The 21949-nt window shown below is 46.3% G+C and overlaps 1 protein-coding gene across 7 annotated transcripts in view; it reads right to left on the reverse strand.

The window, feature by feature from the left end:
- The window catches only part of SCML4 (Scm polycomb group protein like 4), a 117096-nt gene that overhangs the window by 64870 nt on the left and 30277 nt on the right, over nt 1–21949 (reverse strand). For 6 of the 7 annotated variants that reach the window (XM_040627591.1, XM_008704977.2, XM_040627595.1 and 3 more), the window contains one exon: nt 651–865. The exons of the other annotated variant lie outside the window; for it this stretch is intronic. In XM_040627591.1, the coding sequence (XP_040483525.1) occupies nt 651–806 (156 nt within the window). In that variant the 5' untranslated portion in view covers nt 807–865. The remainder of the gene's footprint in view (nt 1–650; nt 866–21949) is intronic. 7 annotated transcript variants of the gene reach the window in all.

Here is a 21949-nt window from a genome sequence, read left to right on the forward strand (position 1 = left end):
CCCCCCCCCCCCCCCCCCCCCCCCCCGCCACTCCAAACTGGGAAGTCCTCAAAGGGTCACGGGATTTGAATTCTGCCTGACGTGCCTCCTTGGAGCCAAGCTTGACGTCAGCACTTTTTAATCAGCAGGAAACTACGAATTAACACCCTGAATTTTCGTCACAAGTCCCCTTTGGAGGCTCTGTTTGGGAAACCGCTCCTGTCCTTTGACACTGGCCTTTATTAATTTAAATGTCTCAGGACCATCATCTGCTTCTACTACTGAAATAAATGACGAAGGAGTTCTGGAACGTGGCCTTGCGCGCCGCCCTAGGAGGCCCGGTTAGGGGAAAACTCGGCGTCCGAAACACGAATTTAGATGCGAGCCTTAATAATGGGTGTGGAGCTCCGACCCTAACATCTGCTCGCCTCCCATCTTTCCCCGCGCGGTGCAATTTGCTTTCTCCACTTGGAAAAAGGCACACGACAGGGACAGCATGCACTGGCGCCGGCGTGGAACGAGGCGGCCCTGTCCGCGCCGCGCTTCCCCGAGAGAAGCTCATTCTCGGCCCGTCGCTCCCCGCTCCCAGCCTTTCCTCAGCCCGTGGACGTCTGCCCAAGCACCCGGGCGGCCCGGCGTCGCTGTGGAGAAAGGGGATGATGGAGCCGTACCTTGTACCCAGGCTTCCGCCCTCTTTTCTTTGGGATCTTCACCGCCGGCAGAGCGCCCGCCGAAGTGGAGTAAAGGTTATGCACCGCCATCTTCATGGGTGTTGCGTGCAGCGGGGGTCGGCCTCGCTTTCTCCCCGGGATCCTCTGAGACTGCATGTCTGCCGGTGCCAGTCTTACAGAAGGAAGTGACAAATCGCCCACACGCAGCAGAGGTGCTGAGAATTAGTCCAGACACAAAGCAAAACAAAAACAGAAGGATTTGTTTGGTTTGCAAGGCAAACATGTATCCAGTTTGGTGTTTTTGGCCATACCTATCCTTTCCTGGACGGCAAGACCAAACACGGGAGAGCCAGGCACCACGAGGAGTTTTTACAGTGCTGTTGGGCTTCTGGTGTAATTTCCAGGAGGGCAGAGTTCCACAGGGCTGTGATGAAGTAGGGAAGATGCTGGCTAGGGGGGAGAGGACAATAGATTCCCAGATCCAAACACAGCTGAAAGTGTCACCAGCAACGAGACTTCGTCAATGTGTGTCTCAATTTCCCCAGTTTAACTTTGAAGTGATATAATAATAGTATTAAATAAATACAACCCTCCTTTCACATTCACTCCTGTCCCTTTGGTTGGGTTATAAATGGTTATGACCTTTATTTTTCCTGTGAAAGAAATGTAACAATACAAATCAATTGTATTCAAGTTATGTCCCTTGGGGCACCTGGGTGGCTCAGTTGGTTAAGCGTCCAACTCTTGATTTCGGCTCAGGTCATGATCTCAGGGTTGTGAGATCGAGCCTGCATGGGGCTCCCACGCTGGGCATGGAGCCGCTTAAGAGTCTCTCTCTCTCCCTCTCCCTCTCTCTCTCCGTCTCTAAAAGAAAACAAGTATGTCTCTTGATCAAAATGTGGAGAGAGATTTACATACAGAGATGTTCACTTTAACATGATTTAGAATTGCAAAAATAAAATGGATAGAGCCCAAATAACAAGCATTAGGGGAATAGTTCATATATCTACAGAATAAAACAATCAACTAGTTAAAAGCCTTTAACAATACGATTTCAATAACATGAGGTTGAGTGAAAAAGCATCTCATAAATTGCACATAAAAATTGTCACCACTACACAAAAATTTATGTGGTGAAAAAGTGAAAGGAGACATGCTAACATGCTACCAATGGCAGAGAGGGTGGGACTGTGGGTAGTTGTTCACTATGGACACATCCTTTCCCCCATGCAGATACCCCACATACGATAATATTCATAGCATTAAAAATATTAATAACGAGCTCCTTCAGGTAGAGTTGCCTAAATCTTGGAGGAAGAGGCAGTTGATGGACTCCAACCCAGAGAAAACAGCGGTATCATGAGCTCAGGGGTCAGATTTCCTTGAATGCTCAGGATTGTGACAAGTAGGACAGAACATTAGACCCTACTGCAGGAGGGATGTTTGGTGACAAAATTTATTTCTGGGTATGAGTGGTAGCCACCGTGGAAACGAGAAGCTTTTGCTCAAAAGGCTACACAGAGTTGGGAAAGGCGATGGAAGTAGTCCCCACTTCTGGGGGCAGCACCGCAGGAAACACGTTGCTTTGCTCAAGAAGGAAAATATCAAATATCTGAAAACATGACAGGGAAAATTGGGGGCATCTTTTACAAATGTCAGTTCACTTTGTTAATTCTCTGAATATTAACAGTATTCTCTCAATAATCTTAATCGCTCTTGGAACTATCACACCTAGTACATAGAATTTTAAAGCATAAATTTGTTGTTAAGTATTTCAGGTAGATAGACAAGCCGTTGAGGATGTCAGTTTTCCCTGTTTTTGTGTAAGAAAAATATCCCCTCTCATTGATTCAAAGATGCATGGTGTATCACTCATTAACATCTCTGAAATCACAACGCACCCTAAAGTGCCGTAAGCACACCAGAATTCCATAAGGAACAATTTTTCTTTCTTATGGTACATGAAACAGTGAGGTGTGCTATTATCAAGGGCATCTTACAGTCGATGAATCACGATCAATGAAGATAAACCCATCAACATGTGAACAAAGTTATCATTCCATTCTAGACTTGATGTCAGTACTCCACAGCGCCAACAAATATCCCAAACACTCATTTTCAAGAAAGAGGCTTCATGAAACATCAAAAACACACCAAAATTATTTCAGTAGCATTTTTGCTGTGCAGAACTTGATCTGAGTCCCATTCTGAACTATCATGATCAAGTTCCTGCTTCTGCATTATTAGTTATCTTTACGTATTTGGGAAACAGGATTTTTTCCAGTCTAGGACCTATTTTTCTACCCTTCTACTTTGCTTCTAGTGAGGAGGTCAGCAACGTGTCTAACATTAAGATCAAAAGTCAGTAAGAGAAAACCCAGGACCAGGGTAAGGCATTGAATCTCTTTGTTCCTGCAGGTGAAGGTATATTCGGCTGCAGTCCTTCCCTGGTAAATCGTGATTCTCGGCTAACTTAGATTCTCCCTCACAAAAGTCTTCTTGTTGAATAGGTTCTGGGAAGTAAAGGAAGGGTAACTAATCAGGATATTATCCTACGAATTTGTACCACTCAAAATTACACTGAACTATCCCCACATTTCTCAGTATGTTAGAAAAAAATATTTCCTAGAAAAATAGTCATCTTCTAAACTGGGCTTTTCTGTTGTTCTACTTCTCTGTCTCTACTGTAAGAGGGAAACAGGACTTGGGCTACTTTCTACGTCCTTGCTTCTGTAGAAGTATATCTGTCTCAGGATATGAAGGACCTTTCCCGAAAACTGAATCTGATTAATGAATTTCATGCTAGTGGAGCAACAACGAACCATCATTGGTGGCATACGAAGCACAATAATTGGGGAGACACTTGGAGGTAGGTCAGCCACGGATCAAGAAGGTACTATTTTCCCATTCCTTCTCACAGAGCAATACAATTTTAATACACAAGTAAATGCAATGTTAAGTAACAAGACAGAAACTTTGAAAAACCGAAGAGGTTATTTTAATTATGGGGGATTCTCTGAAAGCCTCCTTATAATGATTTTAAAGAGTTGGGGAGAAATGCTTACAAAGTGGTATTTTAATAACAGACCCAGACACTTTGGAAATGTGTGACAAATTATGACAAAATTCAGGGTCCCCAAAAATCTCCCTTTCCAAAACTAAGACACAAACCTCAAAATAAATAAATAAATAAATAAAAATAGTAAAGATTAATACTGAGAATAAGGAAGGATCCCAATCTTGGAATACAGTGGAAAGAAGAAGATGAGAATTTTTTTTTTAGGGAGAACATAACCACAGAAGAAAGACAATGACGTTTATCAGATTTTTAATGAAAAGAGCTAAACTAATAGAAAAGGAAAATACTCAAAAATATACTAAGAGGCTGTCTTCCATAATGAAGAGGTTCTCTGTGTCTTAAGAAAAGTTCTTTAAGAATACACAACAACAACAACAAATCCTAATGAAAATGATACACTCAAAGGCAAAAGGAAAAAATCTCTAAGCACTTCAGCAGAATAGATCATTTATAATGGGAAAAATAAAAAAGCTAGCTCTCTACAGCACCATTAGCCAGAAAAATAATGGAGTCACCATAGTGGCTTTTTTTTCCAGGGTGTTTATAGTTGCCACAATTCCTCCCACCACAGGGCCTTTGCATATGTAGTTCCCTTTGCCTGGAATGCTCTCTTACTTCTCCATTCGTTTACTCCTCTCATTCTTCATCAGTTAGGTCACAGAAGCTTGTCCTGACCTCTCATTTGATTTCCTAAGCCTCGAGTTCCTCAACTGTGACACGAACCCTCTGCAAATACAGCATCCACCATGGAACTCAGACAAGGGAAGCAGGTAGAAACACGAAGACAATACCACCTGCTGTACCCCTGGCCTAGTAGCCACCTTCCTTCCGCTGTATCCATGACACGGTAGTAGGCTGACTTGTTTGCTTGCGGAGGATAAAACGGCAGACCCTTCACAGTTCTTCATGAAATTCAATAAGAAGTAGAAGGGCTTTCGTGAAGAAAATAATATTTTTAAAAATCCTACTTATGCCCTAAAATAAGACTCAAATAAGTAAAAAAGATTATGCTGTTATTAGGCAGATGGATACTTCTAAAATATAATTATCACCTAAATCATTCTATAAATTGAATACAATCACATTTAAAATCCGAACGGACTTAAGGAAATGAAGACAACACAAAGGCCGGGGTGGGGGAGGGGCTTGTCTTCCCAGTTTCTAAAATGTATTATGAAACTATAACAATGACAGCAGTATGGTACAGAGATACACAATCACATCGATGGAAAAGTTAGTCCAGAAATTAAACCCATAGTAAGTTTCCATTTGCTTGAAATCTAGGATCACATGTCATACCAGTACAGGAAAGCTCAACAAATGACCTGTGGAAAACAGACACTTAGAAATAAATACAATTTCAGCTATATTTGAGCAAAATTAATTCTAGAGATATCAAAGACTAAAACATACTTTTAAAAAAACAAGAAGTACTGTAGACAATAAATGTCAACATTTTATTTATTTATTTATTTATTTATTTATTTATTTATTTTTAAAGATTTCATTTATTTGTTTGAGAGAGAGAGTGGGGTGGTAGGGGCAGAGGGAGAAGCAGGCTCACCGCTGAGCAGGGAGCCCATCTCAGGGCTCGATTCCAGGACCCTGAGATTGTGACCTGAGCTGAAGGCAGAAGCTTAATCGACTGCCACCCAGGCACCCCTATTTACATATTTATGAAAAAGATTTTATTTATTTATTTATTTATTTATTTATTTATTTGGGGGAGCAGAGGGAGAGGGACAAGCAGACTCTGCACCAAGCGTGGAGCCCGATCCCACGACCCTGAGCTCATGACTTGAGCCTAAATCAAAGTCAGAGGCTTAACCGACTGAGCCACCCAGGTGCCCCAAAGATCAACATTTTAATACTCTTGGGATGTGGCCGGACTTTCTAAGAACGTTGAAAAACTCAGGAAACAGAAATGGAAAGATTAATACGCATGACTATGTAGAACTCGAATGTTTTCATACAGTGAAAGTAAAATAAGAAGAAGGGTAAAAACAAATGAAAATCTGAAGAAACTATTTGTTACATATGGGACCAACGAAAGGTTACTACAAAAAACTCCTTCAAGGGGCACCTAGGTGATGCAGTCGGTTAAGCATCGGACTCTTGGTTTGGGCTCAGGTCATGATCTCAGTCCAGGGATCAGGCCCCAAATTGGGCTCCGAGCTCAGCGCAGTCTGCTTGCCCCTCTCCCTCTGCTCCTCCTCCCCACCACTCTCTCTCTCTGTCTCTAAAATAAATAAAATCTTTTTAAAAAACACCTTCAAATTATTAAAATACGAATAAACACTGAAATAGAAAAAATGGGCAAAAGACACAGATAATTCAGAGAGAGAGAGAAAGGAAGGAAACAAGGAAGAAAGAGAGGGAGGGAAGGGGGAGGGAGGGAAGGGAGGGCAATAAGTCGTCAATTGTCAAAAGAAAAGATTCTAAACTTTACTGGTAACCTCCCCCAAAAGCACATTGAGATATCATTTATCGCTGATCAGATTGCTAAATGTGAGTAACCCAACCAATAGTTCATGTTGGTGAGGGTGGAGGAACAGACATTCCTATTTACTATTGGTGGGGGTGGAAACTGGCTAACCTTTCTGAAGGACGATGGAAAATCACTTAAGAACTTTCACTTGCACACTTCCTAATCCAGCTGTATTACTCCTAAGGCTTTATCCTAAGAGGATAATCTGAGAAGAACACAAAAACACATGACCAAGGATGTTCTTTGCACATTGTTTGTAACAGTGAAATACTGAAAGCAATCAAAATGTCTCTCGAACCATTTTAGTTAAGTAAATTATTTCACATTCATAAAATGGATATTTTATGAATAAAATATTTCACATTCATAACTTGTAAATTTAAATATGTGTATACGTATCCATATGCTCCTAGCATATGTAGTATGATTCTATTCATATATTTTTTATGTATATAGATACAGATAAGTCTGCATGTATTAGGCACGGAAAGAGGTCTTGGAAAGATAATCATCAAAAGGCTGATGGTAGTTGTCTCTGGGTGGAAAGATATTGAAAGATGTGTTTGCTGTCTTTGTACCATTCTGCGTTGTCTGAATTTTTAAAACCATAGGCAGAAAAACACTATAAATAGAAAAATAAACAACGAGTGAATAATTGTCATTGTCTGGGAGGGTTTTTTTGTTGTTTTGTTTTGTTTTGTTGTTTGTTTGTTTTTTGAAACTTGTGCTTCTTTAGATGGCCTTTTGTTTTCTTGTTTTCTCTTGGTTTTGGCTCCTGAGCTACAGAACTTCACTGGCCACTGCTTTAACATCCTAAACAAACCGTGACCAAACAACAACAACAGTGAAGGACTTCATCACCAAAAAAGAATGGAAAAGGTTATTTCAGAGCTAGTGAGAATGCCGTAAAGAAGGGGCAGCTGGCTGGCTCATCTGGTAGAGCATGCAGCCCTGCTCTCCAGGTTGAGCTTGAGCCCCTCATTGGGTGTAGAGATTACTTAGAATGTCATGAACAGATGGTGGACAGGGAGAGAGAACCAGCTCTCAAGAAAGAAGCAGCTCACTGCCTGCCCCCTCCTTGATACCACCTCCCTCCAGGCCCTTCCACTGAGGGACCAGGTGGCAGTTGGATTACTGCCCTCCCCCGACGATTTCCCTCATCTCCAAAGACCTTAAAAGTCCTCAAATGCTGTCCAAAGACATCCTTTCCATGGACTCATGATCTGATACAACCAAACATGTACATCACCTGAGAACTCTCAAAATCCTGGAAGTAGGACATGATACTTCTGAATTTCTCTGCTTTCAATTGCAGACTTCAGCGAATACAGACTGCCTTAGTTCAGGTCAGATTGGAAGCCATCTTGGAGCAAAGAGCTTTAGTGAACATAAAAGATTCTGTCCCTAGAACAGCCTCATCACCAAGTCTATAAATCTTCAAGTTATAAACCTTTCAGCAGTTGTCAAATCCTGGCCTGACATATTAAATCAAGTGATTTACTGCTGGTTTCCTAAATCTCCCTCTTCTTATCAAAACAAGGCTTGGCTGGAAATATTACAGCTGAACCAAGAGAAACGAAGATCTGGCCTATGAACATGGGAATGATATTTTACCTGTTAGCCTTGCAAATCTAATTCATATAAACCTAGGTGCTGGCTAACAGTGCCTCATCAAGGTAAAGATCAAGGAATTACCAAATCCAAACCAGACACCAATCACGTGGCCCCAGTGAGTCACCTGACTCAATCCTGAGACATGTATTCATGCACTCACTCTTTCATTCACTCCTTCGTGTATTAATTCAGCCAACAAATATCTGTTAAATATCTCTTAAATCTGTCAACAGACCGTCCAGTCTTGGCGTAAGTCTCACATGTCAGGCCCCACGCAGAATTGGACCCTCACGGAGACTGGTGTCCTGTGTGGCCTCGGAACGTAAGGGCAGGAGCGGAGATTTCAGTTGAGCGTCAAATACTGTGTGAGGCACTTGGAGTACAGATGAGAATAAATAAAACACACCTCCTAAGATACTCACTGTGGAGAGCAGGTAAGTTAAGAGGGGATAACAATATGCGGGAGAGATGGTGTAACAGAGGTTTCATGTGAAATGCTAGGAGAACACCAAGGAGGAGAGGTTGGAAGGAGTGGTGGCAGGAGAAGCCCACACACGTAACATCCGAGCTAGGATAAGGGAGAAGCAGGCTCCCCGGCGGGCAGAGAGCCCGACACAGGGCTCGGTCTCAGAGCCCTGAGATCATGACCTCAGCTGATGGCAGATGCTTAACCAACAAAGCCACCCAGGCGTCCCAAAATGGAACTTCTTAATACACATTTTCCCCAATTCTGACACAAAAATTGGGCCAAAAAAGAAACAACAATTGTTGGAGAGGATGTGGAGAAAGGGGATCCCTCCTACATTCTTGGTGGGAATGCAAGTTGGTACAGCCACTCTGGAAAACAGTGTGGAGGTCCCTTAAAAAGTTAAAAATTGAGCTACCCTATGATCCAGCCATTGCACTACTGGGTGTTTACCCCAAAGATACAGACGTAGTGAAGAGAAGGGCCATATGCACCCCAATGTTCATAGCAGCAACGTCCACAATAGCTAAATCGTGGAAGGAGCCGAGATGCCCTTCAACAGATGACTGGATTAAGAAGTTGTGGTCCATATATACAATGGAATATTACTCAGCTATCAGAAAGAACGAGTTCTCGGGGCGCCTGGGTGGCACAGCGGTTAAGCGTCTGCCTTCGGCTCAGGGCGTGATCCCCGTGTTATGGGATCGAGCCCCACATCAGGCTCCTCCACTATGAGCCTGCTTCTTCCTCTCCCACTCCCCCTGCTTGTGTTCCCTCTCTCGCTGGCTGTCTCTATCTCTGTCAAATAAATAAATAAAATCTTAAAAAAAAAGAAAGAAAGAACGAGTTCTCAACATTTGCTACAACATGGACGGCACTGGAGGAGATAATGCTAAGTGAAATAAGTCAAGCAGAGAAAGACAACTATCATATGATTTCTCTCATCTATGGAACATAAGAACTAGGATGATCGGTAGGGGAAGAAAGGGATAAAGAAAGGGGGGGTAATCAGAAGGGGGAATGAAGCATGAGAGACTATGGACTCTGAGAAACAAACTGAGGGCCTCAGAGGGGAGGGGGGTGGGGGAATGGGATAGGCTGGTGATGGGTAGTAAGGAGGGCACGTATTGCATGGTGCACTGGGTGTTATACACAACAAATGAATCATCGAGCCTTACATCGGAAACCGGGGATGTACTGTAGGGTGACTAACATAATATAATAAAAAATCATTAAAAAAAAAATTGGGCCAACAAAAGCCAAAGCCAATGTCCATGTGTACTCACTCCCAGCACTCACATTTTGCTTTCTGATGCCATTCTCCACTTTAAATAAAACCAAAAACTCCTTAAAGATAGCCAGTTCCATATCTTGGGGACAGAGAAAGGTTAGGATTAGCTTGAAATGTCTTATTATTACCAGAACAAGGATGATTTTAAGAATATCAGCAATGATGCTAAGAGGACAAAGAAGCAAGTTATAACAATTTATGAATCAATAACAACAATGACAACAGCAATGGTAATATGATGAATTGAAATAATTGTGAAAAGCTAGGAGTTCTTTGTGATAATCAGAAACCTGAGATAAAGTGCACTAAACTCTAGCTGCAATCATTTTACTATAATAGAAGGATGAATAGAATAACATATAATTAATTTTTGTTGATTTTTTAAAATATGGGAGAGCTTATCCATAGGTATTTTATTCCATTAATTACATAGCAATATGCCTTGTCTCTACCTTGAAATAGACAGGGGTGAGTACAAAGAAACTGTAAATAAGACAACTTGTCCTGGGAAAATAGGAACTGACCCAGGAACAAAAGGGACTGCTTAGTCCCAGTTGTCCCACAAAATAACCAGGTAGAAAGCCAGTTCCACAGGATGTTCAAAGTGATGAGTCTGTTAAGTGTCTTGAGAGTAGTTGTAATGTGCAGACTTGTTCCCTCAACCCCCCGAAAAGAAGCTTCTAGATGTGCCTAGCACATGTAGGGAGACTTCAAAACATCGGTGTCTCCTCCACGGGTGGAGCTCCCAACTCTGCTGTGGGGTACGGTGCTGGTGGGGGTTGGGGGGGCAGCAGGCAGGGGTGGGGGCTTCCTGCCTCCTGTAAGCAGCCATCTGAGGTGAGGACAGACTCTAAAAGTCTCTCAAATCCATTCCACCCTTGGCTGAGCTTATAAAGCCCCTCGCCTCCGTCACCCAGTAAGGGTGCAGCAGCCAGGGTGACAGAGAGCCAAGATTCGCATATTTAAGGGGCGGGAGGAAAGATGCAGCAGGCAAGAGCAGAGAATATGCACAGGGAAGTGGGGGAAACACCATTCCAATCTGCAGGATTTGGACAAACTTTGGAGCATTGGAGACATGAGAGATGGGCACACCAGAGACACGAACAATTCACTGGCAGGGTAGCCGCTCAGCTGGAGCCTGAATCTACCTATTTTCTGGGACCTGCCTGTCCCCTCAGCTGGCCTGAGAAGAGAGGAGCTGCTTTTAACTCCAGCACCCCCATCTGGGTCCAGGGGGCCTGGAGCGGCTCCTTGGAAGGTGATCGTCAGAGAGCACGGGGAAGCAGGTGCCAGGCCCGGGAGGGACCAGTCGCCACCTCCTCGTTTCAGATGCCATGTCTTTCCTTTAATCAAGTCCCGCACACTGACAGGCCTCCCCCCCTTCAGGAGACGTCCCTCCAGAAGACAGCCCTCTGGAGATCCGGGAGGCTGGCCCTGGGCCTGTCTTCTTCAGCTCCGTCCCTCACCCTGCCCTTGCAATTCTCTATGTGACAGGGGCTGACCCCCGAAGCGGTTTTCNNNNCCGTGGCAGCCGGCGGCTGGCTGGATTGCCCAATGGGAGGTGCTTGTCTGAGCTTGAAGGGTGGTGGTTGGCGGGGGTGAAGCCAGGGAATGTAACACCCCCTCGTTTGCTTCGCTGAGTCTCTGCCCAGAACTTCTCCCCCGTGGTAACCTGGCCCGTGCCCTGCAAATACCACCGCTTCCCTCTGCCCCTCCAGCCCCGGGGTGGACGCGACCACGGAGACTGTGGCTAACTGTCCAGTCTCCTGCTTTGGCTCTTTCACCACCATTCCCCTGCATTAAATACTCAGTGTCTTATTTTTTTTTTAAAGATTTTATTTATTTATTTGACAGACAGAGACAGCCAGCGAGAGAGGGAACACAAGCAGGGGAGTGAGAGAGGAAGAAGCAGGCTCCTAGCGGAGGAGCCTGATGCGGGGCTCGATCCCAGAGCGCCAGGATCACGCCCTGAGCCCAAGGAAGACGCTTAACGACTGCGCCACCCAGGCGCCCCTCAGTGTCTTAAATAGGAAAGAGATTTCCTAGTTAGACCCCGACAGACAAACTGGGAGAAGGATGGCATCTGCCTGCCCTATAGTCAGGTCAGTTAATGACCAGACAGAATGGAAACTGTCTGAAAAAAGCCTCGTTTGAGAATTGCCAATTTTTTCTGCTCTCTCGAAGGGTGGAGTCTGTCTACCTGCGGCCACACCTGGGGCCATGCCTACATGCAGACCCATGGGTTGTGAGAAGCAGCTGGGGGAGGGAGGAGAGAGGATGCCTTCTGCCATGGCTGTGGGCAGCAGAATCGTGGCTATATGAAATGAGAGCAGATGATCTTCAAGGTAAAGGTTGACATTTACACAGTCGCGTGTAGAGCGTGCTATTCCACGGCGGCTGAGCAAGACACATAAACATATACACACATAAGCATGCATACATGCTTCTACATGCATAAATACCTCTGGAAAAGTTTAAACATGGTAGCAGTCCTCTCTCAGAGGTGGGGGTGTAGGAGGGCTGGGGTCTAGGGACTGGAGAGCGAAAGGGACTTTCCACCTTTTGTATCTGGTGTGTATTCAAAATAGAAAAACAAATTCAATGTACAACCTCTTAATCCAGAGAAGAGAGCGTGGCCCTGCCATCTGTAGACACTGGTCGGCCGGGGCCAGCTGCACCAGCATGAAGGACGGGGGATGGGCCCGGGGCTCAGACATGTGGGTGTGGCACTCATCACATGGCCATGCTTGTGTGCATTTGCACAGGACACCACAACCCCAAATAACCCCGAAGACTTGACCGATCAGATCCCCAAGCACTTGCGTGGGTGTTCATAGTGCATAAAGCATAGTATTAGGTGCGGTGGAGATAACTCCAGGCTTACAAGCCTGGCCTCCAGGCCTGGCTCTGCTCCTAATCAGCTGAGTGATGGAGACAAGTCGCTCAACCTCTCTGGGCCTCTGCACAGGTTTAGATCTCTGACCTCCCTGTTGAGCGAAACTGACAGATTGCATCAGGGAAGAGGCAGCAAGCCCTTGTTCAATTCAGACAGTTTCTTACCTACAAAGACAGTAAAAGCAAGAGGAGTACCAACTCCCCGGTGTCCCTTGTCCCACAGGACAACACAGAAACAAAAGGGGCCGGATGACTGCTTTATGAGGGGTGCGGCCGGGGAGGCACCAGGCTGCAGAGAGCAGTCTGAGAGTCTGCAGCTGTGCCCTGAAGGAGAGCCGAGCGGGAGCCACACAGCTCATCGGCCCCTGGGGGCAATGAGAGATTGTCCTACAACAGCCTCCCGGGCAGGTGTGGAATGGCAGGTGGTCTGGAAGCGGCCCTTCACGAGCCTCCCGTGCTGTCCCGCTCTGGGAGGGATTCCTCCTGGATTCACAGGGATTCTGCCAAGACTTAGATCAGCTGCGCTCCAGCCTTGCCTGCATGGCCTGCGTGGCCTACGTGGAGATGTGCAGAGGCTCCGAGGCGCCATGGTGGAGCCAGCCCTCTACGTTCCCGTCCAGCTTGGAGAAGCTTGCCACTTCGAAGGGGAGAAGGGATAGCTGTATGTGATCTGCCGGGAGGACAGCTCTGAAGCAATGCATATCCTCAGGGTGAGGACCGAAGGGCCTAGAACGTCTGGAGAGAAGGTGTCCTATGGGGCTGAGGTTCTCGGGGCCGCAGGATAATGAAGGGAAAGCCAGAGCTTGGGGTTTGCCAGCTCCTCTCCACCCCACCCTCACCAGGTCCTTGCAGCCTAGCACTCCCTGAGGGATCTTGTGCACCCTCTTCCCTTGCTACTGACCCTAGAGGACATCCAAGCTGAAGGGCTGCCCTGTGTGCAGCCCCTGGAGATTACCCCCGTTACCTACCCCCTTCCAGAAGGCATTCAGGGGCTTGAACGTAATAATGAAAGTGGCCTGCTTCCTATCTGAATGAGAGGTAGGAGAACTCAAGGTAAGTCAGTCACGAAGGTTCTCCTCGGACACCCCTACCTTGGCGTCTCCACTCACGGTTTTCTTTAAGGCTGGAGTCAGGAAAGTGGTGTTACCTGATCTTTGCTCAGCTTTTCAAGAGAGCTCTATCTCTATCCTCTCTTCAGAAAGCATCAGCCTCTGTGTGAAATGTGAAGCCTTTCCCCTTGGCTAGATGGAAAGGAATCACCTTCAAAGACTTGTGTGTCTCAAGGCAGAGGCTTCCTAAAGCGTCCCTCCCCACTGCCCCTCTGCCTGGACAGAATGTTTCTTTCTTTCTTTTTTTTTTTTTTTTTAAGATTTTATTTATTTATTTGACAGAGAGAGAGACAGCCAGCGAGAGAGGGAATACAGGCAGGGGGAGTGGGAGAGGAAGAAGCAGGCTCCCAGCGGAGGAGCCTGATGCGGGGCTCGATCCCAGGACTCTGGGACACTTAACGACTGAGCCACACAGGTACCCCAGGACAGAATGTTTCTGTTCTACATCCTCCTCTGTGGCTGTGACTGAACAATTTCTACCATAGCACCTGCGGCATGGCATTCCACTTATTTCTATACTTGTCTGTCTCTCCCAATATACTTGAGCACCTTGAAGGACACTGTGTCTGGACCAATGTAGTCTATTTCAGCATCTGACACATCTTAGGGACTTAACACATGTTTATCAAATAAATGAATGAATGAATGAATGAATGAATGATCAGCCTCCCAACCCCTCTTCCCAGACTCCTCTCATTCCCCAGCCCTGAGGCATCAGGATCCAGCCCAGGGCACTTGCCTCCACCAGGCTCAGCCCAAGAGCTGCTTTCCACCGAGGCCACTCCACCAAGACACGGCACCGCGCGCTGCCAAGATGGGCCTTCACCTACTTCATGTCTATTAGTTTTCCCAACAATGCTGTGAGATAGGCATTACTGTCCTTGGAGTACAGTTGAGGCTCTGAGGCCCAGAGAAGTTGCATGAGAGGGCCCATTAGTGGGCAGAACTCACATTCCACGCCAGGGCGCCTTGCACAAATCCCTCCAGCTGCCTCCCGGGTCAGCCTTGGGTAACATATAAGGAGCCGCCAATGGGACTCTTTTGGGGGACAGGAGGGAAACCTGACCCTTCAAGCCACACCTTCACATCTTCTGGGGTGTAAAGAAGAGGCACTGATACTAACTGAAAGCCGAGGTGGTGAAGACAGCCCAATCAACTTGCTGAGGCCTCGATGACGGGATGGAGAGAAGAGCCCATTTATTGAATCAGCACCTGCGACATATAGACCAACCCAAGTATTTCTAAAGGCCTGTTAAAGAGTAGTCGCAGGTAGAGTAGCGCAGAGCTTGCTGGAAGGTGCTCGTCTCTACTAGGAGCTGGAGCCAGCGGCTTTCTGTCAGTCTCCGAACTCACGTCCTACAGTGGAAGGAAAGGCCCTTTTGAGAGCAGCTACAAGTATTTTTTTCTTTCTTTCTTTTCTTTTTTTTTTGCAAACCACTATTTCCTGTTTTGTTCTCTATTTATACTTTACATTTAGTTTTGAGAAAGCACTGGTGGTTTGGTGTTTTGGTTGTTTCTAGTTCGGTCTTTATCTACAAAGCCAACTCTCTTTTTGAAATGATTTTCTGTAATGTAAACCAACAGCAGACCTAGATTCTTTTCCAATACTTTGCTAAGAAAAATTCTTCAAGCTTTAGCAATAAAACAATAAGCCTCAAATAGCACAAGTCACAGCTCTCTGAGTCAATACCTCGTGGAATGGGAGTCCATTCTTGAGGCAGTAACTTTCCAACACAAACACTTTCACACAGGTGTCCAGGCACGTAGTTGTTTATACCGAAGCACAGAAATGTGCCGTAATATCTTCATTGTGATACTCTCTGCAAAACTTTGACGTGCCCAAGACACGCGGTTAGTGCTATGTAATGAGTGTAGCGACTCGGTGTTTGCCCTCAAAGAACGCACTGTCTGAGAACAATGCACACGTTGGACCCATGTATGAAGGCACAGAGGTCAGCAGAGAACAAATATGAAAACAAGCCAGGAATTAGCACCCTCACCTCTTGCCCAAGTCAAAGAGAGATGCCTTTTCAACGTGAAAGGCAAGAAACAGCAAGTGCATATTATCTTGAACTGGATTTTATTCCTCTGTGTTTGGTAACTGAGAGCCTTGCTTCCCCAATAGGAAGGACCAGGCTCCTGCGGTTGAGGGGTCAGTGAGGGGAGCAGGCGGTCAGGGGCCAGCAAGCAAGGATGAGGAGAGCCGGCTTTGAGGGACAGTGGGAGGGAAGTCGAGTGGCAGTGTGACTCTGGGCCTCAGTGTCCTGACCTGGCAAATGGAGACAGCAGGACTCGCCAGGATCACACCAACCACCAGGCTGCCATGAGGATCCGAAGAGAAAATGACCGTGAGAATCCAGGATAATCTGCAAAGCCCTACGTGACATAAATTACCGCTGTTGCCAGACAAATAATTCTTTTCTTTTGTTCCCTCTTCAAAGAACAGATTGTCAATAGGAACTCTGTTTCCCAACTGACTTGCTCATGGGGTCCCCAAAGACAGCACACAATAGAAGGCCTCATTTTTATCTACCACACCGAAGAAACACGCCCCAATGCATCCAGAGAACGCCATGTTCCTCGTCGCTTCCTGCGGGGTATCATAGAGTCCTGTCTCCCATCTAGATTAGACCCCCCTCATGGGGGTGCAGCTGCTGCTGACAGCCTGGTGTTGGGAGGTTCCACGGCTCTCTAGAAAGCCAGGAGGCTGAGAGGTGGGGTGGGTCACCGTCCGTCACCTGCGCACGCAGTCAGTGCACACCGGTTCGCTCTCCCCCTTTATTTCACAAAGAAAAATCCCAAGGGCTTCAAACATCAGGAGTGCAAACTATCACCAGGGCTGTGAAGAGAAGAAGGGAGGGGAGGGCTGGAACAAGTGGTACCGGAAACCTTGCCCCAGCGGTTTTTGTCTCACTTAAAGAAAGGACAACGAACTGCTGTCCTCATTGGCTTCTGACCACCAGGGATCACAAAGTCTTCTCAGTTATCCTGTGAAGTGTGGTCCCAGCATCATCCTGTCATGGACACAGCAAGCAGGCTGCTGCTTCTCTGACCCACGTCCCCGGATGGCCACCCTTACACAGACCGGTGGCCCCCCGGGCTTCACGGCACCAGAAGACCAGGGCCGAAAAGCAACTTCTTAGGCTCTTAAAAGGGAACCACTGGCCAGAAATGGACTCTTCCCACCTGTCTCATTTGACAAATATTTTCTGGGCACCTACTGTGTGCCAGGTCCTGTGCAGAGCCCACTGGGGACATGAAGATGAGCCCAGAACGATTCCTTCCGCAGACACTCTCAGGAGGGAAGGGAAACAGCATATAGATCACTGCGTCTCCTTGACTTCCAGCCCTTCCCCACGTGCAGCCCCCCACACCCACCGGCATGCGCATGCCCACATGTCCCCTTCCGGGGGAGCCCCACAGCTGAATCCTCCTTGCCTGTGTTGTCAACACATGGCTTCCGGGTCTCAGTCTCCCCCCCGGATAGCTCTGAGCCTGGTGACCCTCGCAGGTCACCAGAGAAGGTGAAGCCGTCACAGCACACACTCAGTCCAGACAAGGTGGGCTGGGCAGTGACCACAAAGACAGAGCCTCTGTCGACCAGGCCTACCAGCTGATCGCGAAACAGCCAAGTCTTCTTTGGGCAATCCCATCTCCCCCCGGAGCACCCCACCCTTGGACACACAGACTTCCCAGTCGCTCCAGTCCACGTGGGCTACTTGCCTCGCACCTGCACCCCTTGCTTCCAGTGCTGTCTCTGGTGGACACAGCTGTGCACAGGGCCCTGCTGACAGGACCAACAAGGCAACAAACAGTAGGTGAATAAACAAATGACCTAATAAAGCACATATACCTGGAGACATTATTTTGTTAGAGTCTCCCTACAAGCCTTTAAGGCAGGTATTACTAGGCACCCCCATTATACGGATGAAGAGTCTGTCAGATCTACACGGATGAGGGCTCAGAAGGGCTCCATGTCTTGTCAGAGGTCACACAGCTAAGCCCAGGCCAGCCTGTCTCTACCAGCAGGTGGTTAGCAAGACGTTAGCTGCTGAGACCCGAGGAGTGTCATCTCCCAAGGCTTTTGTTTCTGGCTGGGAGATGCTGCATTTTAAAAGCTGACTCCTCCAGACTGGAAGCCAAGCACACACCCTGAGACAAGTGGGTGAGGTGATGAGCGCTGTATCTGGACTGGGTAAAAGTTTCTGCGGCCTTTTGGGGCCTCGCACACAGTGAATCCTCAGCAAATAACGATTCGATTGATGAAAAGAAAGGGAGGTAGGGGTGCATTACAACAATGCACTTGTGGTGTTCCGCTTCTTGGTTGCTCAAGGAAAGGTCAAAAAAGGAAAAACTAACCACTCTTTTGTCCTGCTTCTCTCCAGTGACTTCGCAGTCAGCATAATTTTCCAAACCCTCTCCCCTCTCCAAAGATCTCCTGAGGCCATGTAACAACAGTTAAATCAATTCTTAATTAGCTTTCAAAGTTTACCTTTTGAAAATCTGAATATATGAATATTTATTGAATACTTACTAGGTGCAAGGCATTTGTGCCAGGCCCTGGAGACAAGGGGCAGCAGGACAAGCATGCAAACAGAGAAATGCTCGCAGCCGACAGGCATGCCGAATCTAGGACACACCTTTCATACTTAACCGGAGGAGGCAGGAAGAAAAGTCTCAGCAGAAGTCAAAACACAGAAGGGGCTGACAGTCACCAAAAGCACTAAAGAATGCAGGGAGGTGTCATTGGCTTAATTTTTCTTTTTCGAAGCAAGAAGAACAAGGATAGAATTAACCCACTGCTCAAAATAGGCCGGGGAGTTCACAAGAGGCAGTGAGATGCCAGAAACTATTTGTTTCTATGTGCTTAGCACCAAAAAGGAAAGGATCTCAAATTGGAAGCCACGAGCAGGGCAGAGGGGGAGGCAGGGATATCGACAAGCCGTGTATCACTTCGATGAGCTCAGATGTCTCCAGGCTCAGACAAAACATCCCCTTGAGTGAAGCAGGAGTTTACACAGAGGGTCTCAGAGCTGAGGCTGGAAATTTCCAAGAATCATGGTTGGGAGAGAAGCACTAGGGGAACGGAGGGGCATATTTTATCCCAATTTTCAAAACAGGTTGGATTCTGGATGTGGAAATCAATACGCTCTTACGGAAGAAAGTGGTCATCACTAATACTGGAACACTGGCTTTCTGAGAGCAAATTCCCTTTACATTTAAGGCTTACCCTAGCTAGAGGTACTTGCGAGAGGGGGTGGAAATCAGAGGAATGCCATCGCCATGGCCTGTGTTGGTTACCACAAAGTATTTGACACAATTTCCCAAGATTATTTCATGGATCAAATAGTTCACATGAGCAGAAGCATAATACTTTTGGGGAAAATCATAAGTAAGTTTCCAAGTTGCCTGAGTAATGAGAGCACCAATCCGCTGATTGTCTCTAATGGTACACCGCAGGTGTCTACCTTCTGCTGTATTCTCCCTGGTGACACGGCTGAAGACTTAGAAGACAGGCCTAACGAGTACGCAGATGACACAGGTCTAGGAGGGACAGCTACTGCCACAGATTACAGAATTGAGGTTCAAAATGTTTTCATTGGATGGACCAAATCAGGCAAACGAAAGTTCAAAAGGATAAACAGCTAACACCTTGTGCACATATGTACAGGAGAGATTTGACAGGAAACGGTTCCTGTGTGAAAAAGATCTAGGAATTTTAGTTAATTACAAGTCTTATTTAGACTGCGGGGTGGCCCATTTTAGCAAGAAACTCACGGGGATATAGATCGCACAGCATCCAGATCGGGGGAAACCACAACCCTGTTGTCTGTAGAGCATCTTGAGTTTTACACTTGTTTCCAGGCCAAGAATTAAAGGAAATATTGTGTCCAAAAGGGAGGAGAATGGGGCAGATGGGGACTTTCCTTTGTGGAGCAGTTGAAATAACGGAGGACATTTGGCCTGGAGAAGAGACCAATTATTCCAAGGCAGAGGCAGGATAATCCTGTCCTAGGAGGGCAGCCTCCTAGATGGTGCCTGGTGATCCCCATCCCCTGGGTAGTGCATTCTCACCCTGAGCCAAGAATTTAAATTGGGAACGCTTGGGTGGCTCAGTCAGTTAAGCGTCTGCCTTCGGCTCAGGTCATGATCCCGGGGTCCTGGGATTGAGCCCCACATCGGGCTCCTTGCTCAGCGGGAAGCCTGCCTCTCCCTCTCCTTGCAGCTCCCCCAGCTTGTACTCTCTCTGTGTGTCTCTGACAAATAAATAAATAAAATCTTAAAAAGAAAGAATTTAAATTGTTAATTAAAAAGATGACTCAGAATTCTCATCTATGTAAGACCCGGTCTAACTCAAAAGCAGGAAAGCAACAGTTAAAGTTCTTCCTTACATCAGCAGCAAGACCGAGATACCACGTCGCAGCCTGTGGCTACCTATTGCACAGACCAGGAAGCCCCTGCGCCCACCTGAGACAGGACCAGTAAGTGCTGAATCACTGCGAGACCAAACAGATAGGTTTGTCCTCACTGCTTCCAGGATCATGTCTTTCTCACCATGAATCCAACGGAACCATGTTCTTTATGCTTTCAGCAGTTCTATCACTTCTTGATAGGCTGAGTTGCACCTTGCTACCTGGGACAAATTCCAAACCCTAAGAAGCCCAATTAAGTAAGGACATTGGAGCCTATTAAAATAAGGAGGTCAGTAGACAAACAGAAAAATATCGTACCCATCCCAAACATCAATCCCTTTTACTCTGGTCTTATGATCAGTTTCTTGTGTTACATTTCATAATAGATTTTCAAAAAGTATCTTTGCTATGGGACCTGAAGGGTCGAGGTAGTCAATCAGGATGAGACCCAAGTGTGATCACAGCAGAGAGGCTAGCACGAAGAGGGTGCTCCGTGGATGCTTATTGAATTGGTCTGCATGGGATTGGATTGACTTGAACAGATTTACATCGAAGCCCGAAGGATGAGGCATTTAATAAACCTTCATCCAATTGAGCAGGTTGGCAAAGTAAATCGTGGTAAATCCGTATCCTGGAATCTTTAGGAAGACTAATTCCCTGGTTCCCGGGCAGGCCGGGGGTGGGGGGCACGTTGAGGCTTCTCTCTGTGTACTAACAGGGACGTCTTCAGGATTTATTTTTCCATTAGGAAACGTGAAGTAGCCGAGAGTGTGTACACTTATCTCAGTAGCGTGTTATCTGAATGTATACTGAAAAAGCATCTATGTTTCAGAGCATATTTTTAGTTTATTGATTAAAGTCTACTTGAGTACACCAAACAGATTGCTGCATACTTAAAACTTTATTCTTTGATAACCTAGTGAATAGTATATTGGCTTCCTAGTGCTATCATAATTATCACAAATGTGGTGGATTAGACCAACAGAAATTTATTCTCGCACAGTTCAGGAGGCTAGAGGTCTGAAGTTAAGATTTCAAGCAAGATTGATTCCTTCTTGGGGCCATGAGGAGAAGCTGAGAATCTGTTGCCTGCCTCTTTCTAGGTTCCGGTGATTGCCAGAAATCCTTGGCCTTCCCTGGCTGGCCTCTTGCTCCATTGTCATATGTCTTCATCCCTCTCTGTGGTCTCTGTATCTCTCCATGGCCTCCTCATAATGACTCTAGTCATTGGATTTAGGGCCCACCCTAATCCAGGATGACCTCATCTTAACTAATTCCATGTGAAAAATCCTAATTCCAAATAAAGTCACATTCTGGGATTCCAAATGGGCATGAATTTTGAGGAGACACTATTCAATCTAGTACAAGTAGTATGCATCAACCTTTCATTTTTTAAAAAGTTTTACTCATTTATTGGAGAAAAAGAGTGTGAATGAGAGAGAGGGCACAAGCCTGGGGGGAGAGGCAGAGGGAGGAGCAGACTCCCTGATGAGCAGGGAGCCCGAAGCAGGCCTTGATCCCAGGACCCTGAGATCATGACCTGAGCTGAAGGCAGACGCTTAACTGACTGAGCCACCCAGGTGCCCCTGCATCAACCTTTCAAATTAGGGGGAATACTGTCTTTTACCTTATCAGCTGTGGTAGTGTGTTAACTCAAATACGAATTTCTATAGAAGTCTTTTGCTATCATCTAAAGGCATTTTGCAGGGCACCTGGGTGGCTCAGTCAGTTAAGCATCAGACTCTCAGTCTCAGCTCAGGTCATGATCTCAGGGTCTGTGGATGGAGCCTGACGTCAGGCTCCCTGCTCAGCAGGGAGTCTGCTTGAGGATTCTCTCCCTCTCCCTTTGCCCGCCTCCCAGCTTGCACACGTGTGTGCTCTCTCTCTCTCAAATAAAAATAAATAAATCTTTAAAAAGTAATAACAAAATAAAGGCATTTCTTC

Source organism: Ursus maritimus, unplaced genomic scaffold (assembly GCF_017311325.1).
Source record: "Ursus maritimus isolate PB19 unplaced genomic scaffold, ASM1731132v1 scaffold_13, whole genome shotgun sequence".
Classification (NCBI taxonomy): Eukaryota; Metazoa; Chordata; class Mammalia; order Carnivora; family Ursidae; genus Ursus; species Ursus maritimus.